At 46.5% G+C, this 16,288-nt stretch overlaps 1 protein-coding gene across 3 annotated transcripts in view; it reads left to right on the top strand.

Annotated features, from left to right (window-relative positions):
- DOCK11 (dedicator of cytokinesis 11) overlaps positions 1-16,288 on the top strand; it is a 169,723-nt gene that overhangs the window by 124,709 nt on the left and 28,726 nt on the right. For all 3 annotated transcript variants that reach the window (XM_081846723.1, XM_081846725.1, XM_081846724.1), the window contains exons 33-44: positions 365-440; positions 818-930; positions 2,324-2,435; positions 3,786-3,852; positions 6,828-6,875; positions 7,615-7,757; positions 8,279-8,394; positions 9,916-10,053; positions 10,818-11,000; positions 12,038-12,151; positions 15,610-15,825; positions 15,920-15,977. In XM_081846723.1, coding sequence (XP_081702849.1) covers positions 365-440; positions 818-930; positions 2,324-2,435; positions 3,786-3,852; positions 6,828-6,875; positions 7,615-7,757; positions 8,279-8,394; positions 9,916-10,053; positions 10,818-11,000; positions 12,038-12,151; positions 15,610-15,825; positions 15,920-15,977 — 1,384 coding nt within the window. The remainder of the gene's footprint in view (positions 1-364; positions 441-817; positions 931-2,323; positions 2,436-3,785; positions 3,853-6,827; positions 6,876-7,614; positions 7,758-8,278; positions 8,395-9,915; positions 10,054-10,817; positions 11,001-12,037; positions 12,152-15,609; positions 15,826-15,919; positions 15,978-16,288) is intronic.

The raw sequence follows: 16,288 nt of genomic DNA, 5'->3' as shown, positions 1-16,288 counted from the left end.
TTTTTCTTGTTTTCCTCCTCTAAAAACTATGTGCGTGTTATGGTCGGGTGCGTGTTATGGTGCGAAAAATACGGTAATTGGAAGGGAGGCAGAACATCAGAAGAGCTTTGCTGGCCATCTGGCCCATCATGCTGCAGTGACCTAGTTCCCTTTGGGAAGGTTAAAGGCAGAGGCAAAAGCCTTCTTCTGCTCTTATCACTCAGCAATCCAGTCAGTCTGTGGGGTTTCCATTTCTCTGTTATGACTAATAACCCAAGATTGATGGGGTGGCGGGTTTTCTTTTGACTCTCTTCATGCTTTGGACTTGAACATGAGCCAACATCTCCTCCTCCAAAACCTTTCCATCTTTTCATTTCCCCACCAGGCATCCAGAGATGAGTTTATGTGCAATTTCACATTGCCTTCCAACAGGTCAAGCCTAATCGTCGACAAAGATTCACGTAAGCAAGAGAGTACCGGTCTGTGGCAGTCATCCTGGGGATATAGAATTACATTTTTGTCTGCCCTTTGGGAAAAGGGACTGGTGTACATTGCTATAGATACGAGCATTGGCTTCCAGATGTCAAATCCCACTTATGCTGTACATCCAGTGAATGGTCTTGAACAGCTTAAGTACTCGGCCATGCTTGGTCAGTGGCCACAGAATACTGAGTGCTTGCAAGGGGATTGACCATGTGCCCAGAGAATGGGCCACTTCACAGATGTGTAATGTGGACTTTTTCCAACTCAGAAAGAATCTTGTTTCATTTCTGGACTGAGCTGGGATGAAGCACTGTCCTGCAAACTGACTTGCAACCACCTTCTCCTCTCTTTACAGTTTATGGCACGGCTCTCCAGAATGGGCTTGCCCTGAAGAGGGAAGACTCCAAAGGATCCCTCAGCAGTGAAGGGGCAGCTGGCTCTCCGGAGCAATGCAGCACCAGTGAAAATGTAATGCCAATATTCCAGAACTATTTTAAGTAAACACACAGGAGCTCAGGCGGCAGGCTTTTCCCAGCATTGATAGAGCTATGCTGTGAATAGCTTCACCTGCTTAATTTCTGCATGCTGTTAAAGGTGCAGGAGGGGGACCAGTAGAAAATGTGGGAGTGGGGGTGCAGGGAGAAGTGTCTCCATCTAGAGCTGTCTCCCATTATTATTATTATTATTATTATTATTATTATTATTATTACTTCCAACTCTATAATTCTATGATTCATCACCATCTATTTATTAATTAATCACCTTCTAAACCACCATTATCAAGATGATTTACACATGATGATTAGAAACAGATAAAAACACAAAAGCAGCAAGTACATTTAAAACAAGGCTAAAACCCTAACAAGTGGATACTCGTGGCAACGACTCCGTTATCCATCTCGGAAAGCCTGTCAGAACAGAACCACCTTCAGTTGCTCCCATAAAGTGCAGGTAGTGGATGTCTGTTGTATCTCAGGAAGAATGCTGTTCTGCAGAACAGGGCCGGCCACACTCCCCCTGCTCTGAGTCACTGGGTTACATCTGTTGTGAACCTTGGTTCCACCTACTGTTCTCTGCTCTGCCCTTCACCCCTCCAGGCCCAATTGGGGACCAGCCACCAAAGCTGTAGAGAATGCAGACAGTGGCTGCTTCTTCTTCTGCAGTGGCTCTTGAGATTTGTAAACAACACTGCTTCCTACCCTCCAGATGTTGCTCTGGAGCAGAGCTCCATGTTGAGCTGCAATTCTTCTGTTTTCCTTTTGTGCAACACAGCTGCTGAGTCTGAAGCTTGAAGGGGAAGCATGTCATGAGGGGATGAGAGGGGCTTATCCCTCCTTTCCCGCTCAGCTAGGCATCACCAGAGCAGTGTCAGGGTCAGCCCTTATCAGGACTGGCTGGGGCCTGAATTGAGAGCTGGAGGGAATGTTCTCCATGGGAGTGTCTCTGAGGCCACTTGGTGGAGCTTGAGCCAGAGATGAAAGGCCCCAGGTGGGAACCTGAGGGGAGCCTAGGCACACCAAAGGGCCCTCTCTGTAGAAGGACAGGCCCCTTGTATTTATACCAGGCCTGGCCAGTCCACTGGCTCCATATTGTCCTCCAAACAATAACAGGGGCCCATGTTGCCATGCTTACCGCCTTCCGTGCCTGAAAAAGGGGTTTGAGCCTTGAATGCACACCACCCCAAGTAGTTCACTAGACTAGGACTCTGCCTCAGCCCTTGAGTCCATTTCAAGCCCTAAAATCTAAACAATGTGACAGATCCGTGTGGCTAGTCTTCTGGGACTTCATTACTAACAACCTTTTTTCTTTTCTTTCTTTCTGTCTTTCTTGTTCCAATTTTGGCATGTGATGATTAAAACAGATGCGGAGAAGTTCTACACGCAGCAGCATCTCCCAGTTCGGGCGGCTGGACCAGTACGAGATCCGGAGCCTCCTGATCTGCTACCTTTACATCATTAAAATGGTTTCTGAAGGTCAGTTGCTTTGCTGTGTCCAAGAAGGGTATCGTGGCCTTTCCCACGTCACTGCAACACGGGTGGGCCACTTAGTGATTTTTCTGCCTATTGCAGCAAATATAATATGTTGTGCTGGGTGGTTTTTAATTGTATTCAATTGCTTCTTTTATTTATTACATTGTATTTTATTGCATTTCAGCTTGAATTCCATAAAATTCAAGCGATGATGCGATAAAACACAGTGAAATTTAAAAAGCACTTAAAATGCAATTTAAAAATCAGTAAGAATATTTAATGCAGAGACACTGCAGACTACATGAATGAATCTCATTGATCACTGGTAGTCCATGGATCACGGTTTGTGAACCCCTCCTCTAAGCCAAACCATGAGTTAACTCAGCGCACCAGCAGCATGACAGGAAGAAGACCAAAGTGACCATGATCTACTTTCTTGGGATCCATACATTTGCTCATTAGCGTTTAGAGTCATTACAGGGCTCTGATATGTGAGTTGGCTGGAAAGTAACATTGAAGGTGACTCCTGGTTGTCGCTAGGCAAAGAACTTCAACTCAGATTGCAGTTTTGGCCAGAAAATTTAATAAAGCTCAAAGCAGTTAAAGTCACAACAAGCTAAGCAGGCTAAGATGCTCCTCCAACAGTTGACCTCCCCCCAGAATTCCTGTCGTAAAGGAGCAGGGCAAGCACAGCATTGGTGTAGCAAGCAAGTGAGAAGCGCCTTTGCATTAGCCAAGCAGATCAGATCGCCTTCTAGTGTGTTGGGCCTGGGATCAGATCGCCTTCTAGTGTGTTGGGCCTGGGCCTGCACTGGTGTCTCCACATCCTGGACAGCGGGGAGGGAAACAGCACCTGCTCAAAGTCTGTCTTGTCTTCTGACTTGCCCTCTGCAGATGGAGACTCACTGAGAGGAGCACCCAGCAGGGGGGGAGGGGAGTTATAGAGGCAAGAAAGGAACATGAGGCAACATTGGACCAGGCTTCTCTTCAGACACCTCGCTGGGTTCCTCTCCAGGGTCCAAGTCAATGCTTGTGGCATCCTTTCAAGGAAGCTCAGAGGTCCAACAGACCAGACGCATTCTGTCCCCACCCTGCTCATTCCCTCCCCCAGATAATTCGGCTTGAGCTCCTCCCATGCCTCGTCCTAATCCAACTAGCCTCCCTAAGATGTCCCCATGGGGCTCATGAGTATTTCCATGTTTGAAGGCCTTACTCCTCTGGCTCATGCAGGGGTGGTCACACCCCTCCACCACTCATGATAATTTCCGTTTCATGGAGGGCTCCCAGTAATTGGTACTCTGGGCTTGAGGGAGGGCACCAGATGCCTTGAGCTGTGTTTCCTTTCTATTTCAGATACCTTGTTATCTTACTGGAACAAAATATCCCCCCAGGAACTGATGAACGTCCTTGTTCTTCTTGAGTAAGTTTTTATTTATTCATTGTTTGAGAGTCTTCATCTTAAAAAGGGAAAGGAAAAGTTGTTGGGTACGAGAAAGTTGATATTTCCAAGTGGAAGAATTCCACTACAAATCTCTGGGATTCCACTGGGAAATCAATGACTTGTGTCATTCCCAGTCTGGAAATCAGAGGTCTAAGTTCAACAGTTCACATGGGAGGAGGCATCAACCGATAACAGGAATAACGATGGATCAGACTCTAATACCACCTTATTGGGAAAGGAGGAGGGGGAGGGCTGTGGTGGGGCAGCTGCAGGCATATTTAGATGACACAAACTATTGAGATCTGCTCCCATCTGAGCTTAGGCCTGTGCCCAGGACTGAGTTGACCTTGGATAGATGTCCTTTACAGGGCGAGAGGGACTTTGCTCCTGCTTTTCTGTTGCTTTTGATACCATTGGCCATTGTATCCTCCTGGAGAGCTCCACTGAATGAAAGCTGGTGCAATTGTGATACAGTGGTTCAAGCCCTTCCTACAGGACCAAGTCCACAGAGTAGCATTGGGAGAGGACTTTTTGGCCCCATGACGGTTTTGTTGTGGGGTGCCTCAGGGCGCTATTTTATCCTCACTGCTATTTAATATCTACATGAAGCCACTGGGAGAGGCTGTTATAAGTGTTGGAGACACTCAGCTCTATTTCTCCATAACGTTTGAATGAGGAGAGGCTGTGCAGGGCCTGGACTGAGTAGTGGGATGGATGAAAGAAAGTAATCTGAGCTTGAATCCTGGCAGTACAGAGGTGCTGTGGGTGAGTGGTTTCTGTGTCCAGGAAGTTGGTCAGTTGCCTGCCCTGGACAGGATTGCACTCTTCCTGAGGGAAAGCCACACAGATTGGGGGTGTTCCTTTATTCAGTATTGTGCTGGAGACGCTGGTAGCCTCAGTGACCAGGAGCGTGGTAGAGCTTAACCACCGTTTGTTCTGACACTGGGTGGATCTTCCCTTGCACTTGACCCGGAAATGGCAATTCGTGCAGAATTCTGCAGCAGGGTTGCCAGCAGGACCTGTCAATACATAACACCTCTGCTCAGAGCTCTGCACGGGCTGCTAATTGGCTACCAGGCCAAGTTCATCATGTCACTACTAGTATGTAAAGCCCTTAATGGCTTTGGATTAGTTTACCTGTGGGACTGCTTTACCCACACATGTGCCCACTCGACTGCTTCAATCTGCAGAACTGGCACCACTACAGGAGCCACATAATACTAGTTCTGCTCTGGTAAGAAATCAATCTTTCAGAGTGGCAGCACCCACTGTTGACATCAGGCAGCCGCCTTCGCCCTACACCTCTTGAAACACTTGTTTAAGCAAGGCTGTCCAGACATCTAGTAGTTACACCTGCCTTATTTCTTTTTAGCTACCATTGATTCTAATAATCTTTTGAATATTTTTCATACTTGTTTTTCAACAGCTTTTTATTGATAATTTCAACGTTTTATTTTATACTATTGTAAACCATGTCAAGGTGGTTGTTTTTACAGTCAAGTGGTTTATAAATTTTGTTAAATATTTTTTTTCTTTTTCTTTTTTAAAAATAGCAGCACTGTAAAGCAGTTGTGGGAGGCTACCAATTTAGCAGAGGCACAGCAAGGGGGAAGGGAGGAAGGAACTGCTGACAACCTCTCCCTGCTCTTTGCCTGCTCAAAATCCACCTGCCAGCTTCTTCTTTTCTTGACCTTAGGGGAAGTGATGCAGGGCCTATGTATTGTTTGCAACTTCATTTAGGCAAGCTTCATTCCTGGATGCATTCATCTAAACCTGGTCCTTTTCTGTGGCCTTCAGAGGTCAATGTAAATTGGGCTGCGGAAACGTGCTGCAATCTGGCTCTGTGTGTGGTTAGCTTCTCCTGTTCTTGTGCTGTGTTTCTTTTTTAAAAAAGCAACAACAGTAGTATGGAATTGATATTTTAAATGGTTTAAAACTATATTTCCTTGTGTTTTGCTACGCATTTTTATAAGCAGTGTTGTAAAAATACCTTTCTTAAAAAGCAGGTTGTAAGTATGTTACATACAACAATAAATTAATAGGCAGGTAGGTTTCAGCTTTCCATCACCTGGGAAACTGCTCAGGTAGCCTCCTGGATATCCTTTAGTGGTGCCTAATGGGTGCGAAAAGAAGGAAAGTGTCCTGGTTAAGGAAGTGGGAGAAATTCGATTCAGTTCACATTTAAAAGCAAATTTACTTAATTTCTGCTTTCTGAAACAATACATGCAAACAGAAATGCAGCTGTCTTTTGAAATCTGCACTTCTCCAATGTTTGCAATGTAGTTCTCCAGCCAAATAATGTGTACAAAAATGCACCTACTGGGGTAAAATGTGCATAAAACTGCATATATTAAATTGCATTATATTAGGGGAAATTGCACTAAATGCATATGTTAAGAGTGATCAGCACTAAAATGATGATGAATTTTTATGCGGGCCTTTTTAAAAAAATCATAAACTGTTGTGAAAATATGGGGAACTGAACTTAAGACTGGGAAAAATGGGTACTGAGAAAACAAAGATTGACAGAATTGTCCATTCCTAATCCTAATAAATGAAAATTAAAAGAGAACGAATGGAGGAAATAGAAGAGTGTCCTCATCAACCAGAATAAAGTACTTTAACCTCTTTACAAAAAAAGCTCATATATATATATATATATATATATATTTGCTTTCGTATATATATATATATATATATATATATATATATATATATATGTATGTATGTATAGCTCAGTGGTAGACCCATCTGCTTTGCATGTACAATTTTCCTGTTTCAATTCCCTCCAGACAGGGCTGGGGAGATCCTGGAGTGCTGCTGCCAGTAGGTGATACCAAGGCAAATAGATCAATGATCTGACTCAGAGCGGGTGGGGAGCAAGCAGATCATCCTTCCTTTACGTTTGCTTCTTGCACATGACATTTACATGGCTTTTTTTCTCCTCTCTTTAGAGTGTGTTTATTTCACTTCAGATATGTGGGGAAAAGAAACATTGCAAGGTATGATTTGAGTGATGATCTGCAGAGTTGGGGAAGTGAACCATTTCTCTCCCTTCCTTCCTTCCTTCCTTCCTTTGTAATGGATAAAGCAAACTGGAAAAGCAACATTAAAATACTAAAATCCTAGAATTGTCTCAGCAAAAGACTTGCCCCATAGAGCAGGATGCAAGATGTGGCATGGTCTCAACAAGCCAAGGTCCTCCTCAGGGAACTGGACTGGGTCCAAAATGTGACCCGGAGGCTGGGTCAAGCAACAGCTCAAGGCCAAAAGCACAGGCAAGGCACAAACACGGCATGGAGGGGGAACCAGAACCAGATGCAAGGAACAAGGAGCCGGTGGCTATTGAGCAACTGGAAGGCTCAAGAGGGAGACCTCATATACTGCAGCCCCTTAGAGCGCCCCCTATGACTAGCCCCAAATGCTAGTCATAAAGGAGCTCCACTGATTGCTTACACAGAAGCTACATATTGACTCTGGGTCCATAAGCAAATGCTGCTCCATTGCATTTCGGCCAGGACCTTTTGGTACTGGCATTCTCAAGGACTGGGTGGTGGTGGCACCACCTGCTCCTCTGACAGCTCCAAGGGTTGTCCAGCAGGTCTCTCCCCATGTGCTTGCCTCCCAGGGTTCAATCACTGCCTGCTACTCAAGGGCATGCCTGGTTTGTCCTCTGGGGACTCTGTTTGGCACCAGGTAGGCATGACATGACGCAGCAAAAATCCCTCTCTCCTTTTTCAGGGTCAACGATGCTTGGCTGTCAAAGCACATGGGCACTGACCGGAAATCCCAGACGATGCCAGCCCTCCGCAGCAGAGCTGGGGCCATGCAAACCCGTCTCCAGCACTTGAGCAGCCTGGACAGCTCCTTCACCCTTAACCACAGTAGGTGTTGGTTGAGAAGATGCTGAGGGGCAAGCAGTGTGGCCACTAGCTGGACTGCAGCATCATCCTGGGAGCTTCTGTGGCTGCTATGTGAATCATAGGAAAGAGGGGGCCCTGAATTTCCACCACATGTTTGGCAGCATCTTAGCTGAGCTACAGTTCCCAAAACCCTTAACAAAGACCACTGCCTTAGACTATTTGTGTGTTTGAGAAACAACAACAGGGCAAATGCACCTAGGAGACTCCGCCTCCAGCCTCTGACTTCCATGTTACAGTTGGGAGCCCAAGTCAGGACCTTGATTCATCTGTGGATGTGCTGGGACTTGAACCCAGTTCCCACATATAGTAGCTACAAGACATTCTCCTTTCAAACCACCAATAGCCCTTGCTAAAGCTCTCCAGAAAGCCTAGATTTAAACCCTGCCTGCAAATCCATTTCTGCTGTCTTCTACAATGAAAAAAGGCCGGAGAGCAACACCTGTCAATGCCACTTGCAGCATCCTGCTTTTCCTTCTTCGCAGGTGCTGGCACATCAGAGGCGGACATTGTGCACCAGGCTTTGCTGGAGGGCAACACAGCGACAGAGGTTGCTCTCACTGTCCTGGACACCATTTCATTCTTCTCCCATTGCTTCAAGGTAAGCGTTGGGCTCTGTGCAAAGAGTTTCCTTTGCTGGCCACCCCTACTCTTGCTGCTTGGCAGGCTTCTGGTGATGTTTTAGGAAGAGCCTGTCTCTTGGATGCAGCCAAAGAGGGGCACATCTTGCCATCACTCTGTTAGCACAGGGATGTCTTGTCTTCCATCCTCCTGTGTTACTATCTTTTAGCATGATGCACAGGGACCATGCTGTCAGAAAGACTTCCTGCCCTCACTGAGGCTTCCTGTGGTGATAGAACAGTGTCTGATTGCCTTCTATAGCAGAGAAAGTGGGCTTGCCAGCCAACGGTGCCCTGTGCAACTGGAGCATCCCCTCCCACCCGGGGTGTTTAATATTTCCCTTTGTGTTTTTGTTTTTAATGTGTTTTTTATTGAGGAGAAGAACAGGCGGTGCTTGTCTGGCATTCCTTTGCAGTTAGCCAAGGAGTCTAATGCCCTTATAAAAATGGATAAAACAAGAGAGGAAGATTTAATTTGTGCACTAGAGATGACTTACTGGAGGGCAAGTGGCAAGGGTCTTGTGTTCCTTGTTCAGGGCAGGTCAAGAGCGCCAAAGGGGCTCTGTCCAGCCCAGCCTCCTCTTCTCACAGTGGCCACAAAGGCCCACAAGCAGGACCTGAGAGCAAGAGCAGGACTCTCCCCTCTTGCAGCTTCCGGCAACTGCTGCTCAATAAGCACTACTGCCACCAACCATGGAGGCAGAGCATGGCCATCAGGGCTAATAGCTACTGATAGTCTTATCTTCTATGGATTTGTGCAACCCTCTTTTAAAGCCATTCAAGTTGGTGGCTATCATTACATTTGGTGAGAATGAATTCCATACATGCAAAGAAGGTATTTCTTTCATCTATCCCAAATCTTCCAGCATTCAGCTTATTTGGATGTCCATGAGTTCTGCGTAACGAGAGGGGGAGAAAAAACCTCTCTCTATCCACTTTCCCCATTTTATGCACCTGGATCATGTCCCCCACTCACCAGTCTTACTAGCCATTTCTCCAGACAACAAAGCCATTCCTTAATCATTTTGGTTGCCCATTTTCTCAGCCTTCTCTAGTTCTCCAGTATCTTTTTTGAGGTCCAGCGACTTTCTTTCCAAATTGTTACAAGTGGCATCTTCACAGCTTTCTTCTGACCTATTAGAAACCCATGGAGTCCACTGCTCTGGGTCCTCTAACAAAACCCTTGCCAGCCTTCTAAAAGTGGCTGGTCTAGTATGCTTATGCTGCTGTTCAGATTTTAAGTTACATTTTTGTGATGTAGCAGTACCACCTTGGTTCCAGAAAATGCTGCCCCCCCCAAAAAAAAACCACACCAGATTACATTTTCTGTTACCATTTGTGGCCCCTACTCTTGTGTACTTGTCCAGCACTAATTTGGTGCAGGCATTCAGAGGTGTGTTAATTGCCTGCTCAGTCTGGGGCAAGTGCCAATAAGCTGTTTTCTGGAAACATGTGCTTGCTGTGCCAGCCCACCAAAATGAACCCTCACCCATTTTTTCCAGAACCAGCTCTTAAACAATGATGGGCACAACCCACTGATGAAAAAGGTGTTCGATATTCATATTGCCTTCCTCAAAAACGGGCAGTCAGAAGCAGCCCTTAAGCACGTCTTTGCCTCTCTGAGAGCTTTCATCAACAAGGTAGGTGAAGGAGAGTGATTCTTGATGATTGTTATTTATTTTATTTATGGACTGCTTCCCAAGAGATATCCTGAAGCAATTCACTAGATAGATGTGAACTAGCCTTCTTTTACCACAGCTGATTCACCAGCTTTGTGGAGGGGTTCCTATTTTACTCCCACATTGAGAAGTTTTGACCTATAAAGCCTTAAACAGCTCAGGACTGAAATACCTCAAGGACCACCTCTCCCCATATGAACTCCCCAGACCCTGTGATCATCATCTGAGGCCCTTCTTTGTGTGCCTGCTCCACAAGAGGCTCAGAGGGTGGCAACAGGGCCTTTTCTGCAGGGACTTCCCATTTCTGGAATGCTCTCCCCAAGGAGGCTTACCTGGCAACATCTTTGCATATATTTAGGCGCCAGGCAAAAAACCCTGTTTATTTTCCACCAGGCTATTGGCTTTTAGCTGCCTGTGGCTTCCATCAGTGAGTGGGATATTTTAGTCCTGCCCTTTAAAACTATGAACAAGTTTGGGGTATTTCTTTATGATGGTTTTAGTGCTGTTCATTTACTGTTGTTAAGCTGCTTTGAGCTACTTTTGTCTAAAAATAAAAAGTGATTGATCAGTCTAATTCATTAACAATATCTTATAACCACTTCCACCATGATGGGCACATGATTAGCTGAAACTTGTCATGCTTTTTAAGAAGGGAACGTTGTTCTTCTTGCTGCCCCCACGTTTGCCCTGCCTTTAACCTCTGCCTGACCTTCCACCCCATCCAGTTCCCCTCGGCCTTCTTCAAGGGGAGAGTCAACATGTGTGCCGCCTTCTGCTACGAGGTCCTCAAGTGCTGCACATCCAAGCTCAGCTCAACCCGTAATGAGGCCTCTGCCCTCCTCTACCTCCTCATGAGAAATAACTTTGAGTTCACTAAGCGGAAAACTTTTCTAAGAACCCACCTCCAGGTTAGTGAAAGGGGAAGTCTTGGCAGGGCGTGGGTGGAGGGGGTGTTGAGGGGGCGAAGGCAGGCGAGCTGAGCTGAATGCAGGATCTGGCACACGGGGCCAGCATTGCATGCAAAGAGCTCAGCTCCCTTCCAGGTTTGTTTACGCGACTTTTATGTTAACTGTTTCGCTCCCACAGAGGCACATGGAGGTTTCATATATATTTCCCCTGTGTGTGGTGAGTTCTTCAAAAAACGAAAAGGCAGGGTATGGAATAGGTTCATGTGAAATATTTTAATGCAGTTCAAACACATGAATCATTCTGCTGTTCTTGTAAATTAAATCTCCAGAGTAAAAAGTTGTGAATGTGCTAGAAGGGTGTTCTGGGAGTGGGCACATTTATTTATTATTCCATCCCCTCCGAGGAATTCTGAGCAACGTACATCATTTGACAGGCCCCTCCCACCTTTGATGCTCACAGAAACACTGCCAGGAAGGCTGAGAGAGAATGATGGCACAAGCCCACCCACAACCTTCATGCCTGAGTGGGGATTTGAGGCCAGGTCTTCTCCCCGCTAATCCAGAACTCTAGCCAGTAAATCACACTGGCTCCCAGCTGCACAAGGCACCATTTTTGCAATGTCCCTTGATCAGAAGGAGGCCAGTCTAAAACGATGATAGATCCAGAGGTAATAGCAAGCAGCCTTCTCCAAGAGCAGATGTGCCCCCTCCCCCCATCTGGAATTATTCATGCCTGAAACAGAAACCCAGTGGAACCATCTGCCCCTACCAGGCACAAATTGGAAGGAGCTTGTCTCAGAGCATCATCCTGTGCAGAGCTGCAGCGGGCACCCTCCCCTATGTGAGCAGCCAGTTTGCTCACGGGAGGTTCTCATTTAAGTGGTCATTTTCTTGCAATGTTCAGTTTAGGGACTACCATCCTGGGGGAAACTGGTTTGTGTGTGTGCAAAATTGGCATTCCTTTGATTTCCAGTTGACTGATGTGGGTTTTCCAGCCTGTATAAGTCTGAAAACAAAGCCTTCTGCTTCTTCAATAGATCATTATTGCTGTAAGCCAGCTGATAGCTGATGTGGCACTTAGCGGAGGGTCGAGGTTCCAAGAATCACTCTCAATTATCAATAACTTTGCCAACAGTGACCGGCCAGTGAAGGTAAGTTTGAGTGGAGTACAGGATCAGGTTTAAGGTGCTGGTTTTAACCTTTAAAGCCCTATACGGCCTAGGACCCTCGTACCTACGGGACCGCCTCTCCTGGTATGCCCCACAGAGAAACCTACGGTCTGCAAATAATAACATCCTCAAGGTCCCAGGCCTCAGAGAGGTTAGGCTGGCCTCAACTAGAGCCAGGGCCTTTTCGGCTGCGGCTCCAATCTGGTGGAACGCTCTGTCACAAGAGACTAGGGCCCTGCGGGACCTGACATCCTTCCGCAGGGCCTGCAAGACAGAGTTGTTCCACCAGGCCTTTGGTCAGGGCGCAGCCTGACTCCCTCCTCTGGCAACCTGCACAGAATATTGCTTAATTGGTTGCCACTAATTTAATTTGATTTTAATTTTTATAATGAATATTTTGAATGTGTGATTATTTGATTATTTGATTATTGTTAGCCGCCCTGAGCCCGGCTTCGGCTGGGGAGGGCGGGATATAAATAAAATTTATTATTATTATTATTATTATTCAACGAATCAAAAAGAAGAGAGAGGCCAGGCCAATAGGAACATAAAAATCTATATGCCAAGTCAGACAAGTGGCCTATCAAGTTCCATACCCTGACTGGCAGCCACTCTCCAGGGTTTCAGGCAGGGGACATTCCCAACCCCACCTTGGAATGCATTGGGGACCTTCGGCATGCAAAGCAGAAGCATATTTATACTGCTTTTGAATGGTTGGAAAGAACCTCAGCTGAAGTCCATGGCGTGAAGGAACAGATCCAGGAGTACAAGTCCAGCAAAGGATGGGACAGGGTTGTAATAGGTGAGGGGGTAACAGTGGCACAGGAAACTCAACCCCCTGACTGACAGCTTTACATGCATTTGCCTCTGCAACCAAACATCCTGCGGATACTTTCTCAAGTTCTCCTTTCTCTGGACTTATTTTTAATGGCACTGCAAAATGTCACATCTGGATCTCATCTAAAACTGAGCCATAATTTTTTGAAAAAATTTTTTGGGAAAGTTGTGGCTCAGGGGTGGGGGTATGGACAGATTCATGAAACCTACAACCACACCTCACCTTGTTCATTCCCACACCAATTGATGACATCAGTCATCTTATTTTGTTGGGGAGGGGAGGTGTCCCTAGTTGCTGACAGACATCATTTTCTTCATTGCCACCAACACCACACAAAACTCTAGAGTGGGGGTGGAAAGCACTGCCTTCACTCTGAGTTGGCCTTGTGACAATTCTGTTTAGTCATGAAGCCAAATCAGAGTGAGGGCTAAGGTTTTCAGTCTGGGGTGGTGGGCAAGAATGACACTAATTACCAACCACCAGCAGCATATCAACTGCAAGTAAGTTCACCCCACAATTCACCCCTGTTTATGCCTCCCCAGGTTGCCAAAACAGCCTCCTAGCTTTGCACCCTGCACACAGGTAGTGAAACTGGCAGGGGGGTGGGGTGCTTTTGGCTCATCCCTGAAAACGTGTATAATTTAAAACATCCAAAAGCAGTTACCTTTAAAAGCATGCTAAAAGCAATTACAATTAAAAGCATTCTTCCATCCAGTGATTTTGAGGTTGCTAGGAAAAGTGTTCTTCAGCCATGAAGTGCTTTGAAGTTTGATAACAGTGGAGGCAGGCACACCTCACTAGGGTGGCATTTCACAACCGGGGAGCCATCACCTTTTGAAGAACAGGTGCGGGGGCTTCCCATTTTGATGGGACTGGTTAATATTCCTCAGCCCTGTGGTCACCTCTCCCTCCCCTGCAAAAAACTCTGCTGTTAGTTCCACATAATGGGGGGTGGGGGTGCAAGTAGGTAGACTAATACCAGCTTGGGAGGAGGGGTGCGGTTTAGATGAGGAAACTGCAAAGAGGGGTAAACATTTTCCTGTTACGCAGATCTGGTATGAAGCGGCGGGGGGGGTGTGGCACTGCTGCTTTTACATTGAGATAAACTCTTCTGGAAGCTGGGAGATCTCTTGTTTGGGGCAGCAATACTTCCAAATACCAGCCGCTGAAAACAGCAGAAGGGGAGAAGGCATTTGTGCTTGAATCCTGCCATTGGCCTGATCCAGCAGGCTCTTCTTATGTTCTTATCTGACCCTAGAGGCTTCTCCAGACAACCTATTTAGAGTTCAATTACCCTGATTCGCTTGTGCAAAGCTTATGCAGCAGCTGATTAGGGAGGGGTGCCGTACCTCTGTGTTAGAGCACCTGCTTTGCATGCAGAAGATTCCAGGTTCAATCCTGGAATTCAGTTCAAGAAGGACACTGACAAACTGGAACGTGTCCAGAGGAGAGCGGCCAAAATGGTCAAAGGCCTGGAAACGATGCCTTATGAGGAACGGCTAAGGGAGCTGGGCATGTTTAGCCTGGAGAAGAGGAGGTTAAGGGGTGATATGATAGCCATGTTCAAATATATAAAAGGATGTCACATAGAGGAGGGAGAAAGGTTGTTTTCTGCTGCTCCAGAGAAGCGGACACGGAGCAATGGATCCAAACTACCAGAAAGAAGATTCCACCTAAACATTAGGAAGAACTTCCTGACAGTAAGAGCTGTTTGACAGTGGAATTTGCTGCCAAGGAGTGTGGTGGAGTCTCCTTCTTTGGAGGTCTTTAAGCAGAGGCTTGACAACCATATGTCAGGAGTGCTCTGATGGTGTTTCCTGCTTGGCAGGGGGTTGGACTCGATGGCCCTTGTGGTCTCTTCCAACTCTATGATTCTATGATCTCCAGGTAGGGATGTGAGAGACTTCTGCCTGAAACCCAGGACTGATGCTGCCAGTCTGTGCAGACGATACTGAGCTAGCTGGATCCAGGGTCTGATTCAGCATGAAGCAGCTTCCTGTATTCTTAAACCATGCACTTTATTGAGCACTAATTCTTAATGGTTTATGGGGCGATTATGACCACAAGTATTCATTGTGCATTCATCCTGATCTGCTTGTGAGGAGTTTACACATCTTCCTGTTAGGAATTAATTTAGCTCAAGCTTTTATATCATAGAATTGTAGAGTTGGAGAAGACTCCGAGGGTCCTGTAGTTTAACCCCCTGCAATGCAGGAATCTCAGCTAAAGCATCCATGACAGATGGCCATCCAGCCTCTGCTTAGAAACCTCCAAGGAAGGAGAATCCACAGCTGCACAAAGGAGACTGCTCTTTGTATTTCCCCATCACTTTCCAAACTGCAAAATGTCTCTGTGTTTTGGGGTTTTTTAAGTGAGAGTGTTGTGCTCGGGAGCCATTCATCCATTTCAAATGCACAAACAAAAGTTAATAAGAGCCTCTGCTGTGCCTGGCCATTGGCCAATCTAGTCCAGCATCTAATTTTCACAGTGGCCAACAGGAAGTTCCAGAATGTGCTTGAATCCCACAAACACAGTAAAGAGGCACCCCCAGCCCCCCGCTTCACATCTGCCTTCACCCTGACTCTTGGCTTTTTCATGTCAGTCGACGTCTTTTCCGTCTGAAGTGAAAGACCTCACCAAGAGGATCCGGACAGTGCTGATGGCCACAGCTCAGATGAAGGAGCATGAGAAGGACCCTGAGATGCTGGTTGACCTGCAATACAGTTTGGCCAAGTCCTACGCCAGCACACCAGAGCTAAGGAAGACCTGGCTGGACAGCATGGCCAAGATCCACTTCAAGAACGGAGATTTCTCCGAGGTAATTCATTGCTTTGCCTGGCCCTGGGCTCCCTGGATGAGACATGTGGGGCTGGGGGTTACTCATGGCACTAAACTCTGCCCTTGTTTTACAGGCAGCCATGTGTTACATTCACATTGCAGCTTTGGTGGCAGAGTTCCTTCATCGAAAAAGTAAGTGATTTTGAAGAAGTTTCAAGTGTGCAGAACTTTGGAAGGTTTGTTTCGTGCTGCAGGGCAATTGCAGTTGCGTTGTGGAGTGTGGGCTCTGTTTTCGGAAGGTTTGTTTCGTGCTGCAGGGCAATTGCAGTTGCGTTGTGGAGTGTGGGCTCGTTTCTGCAGTTCTTGCATCATCTTGAAGCTGGCACACCATCCCGTGTTTTCTTTGTTTTGTAATGGATTGCTTTTGGATTCTGCTGGCTTCGAGCCAGAGTCATTCCCACAATGGAGGAAGTTAGAGCCCAGGGGGATCTGGACCTGCCTGA

The sequence above is a fragment of the Podarcis erhardii genome (genome assembly GCF_964252035.2).
Source record: "Podarcis erhardii genome assembly, chromosome: Z".
Taxonomy (NCBI): Eukaryota; Metazoa; Chordata; class Lepidosauria; order Squamata; family Lacertidae; genus Podarcis; species Podarcis erhardii.
This window is presented reverse-complemented; position numbering and strand designations above follow the sequence as displayed.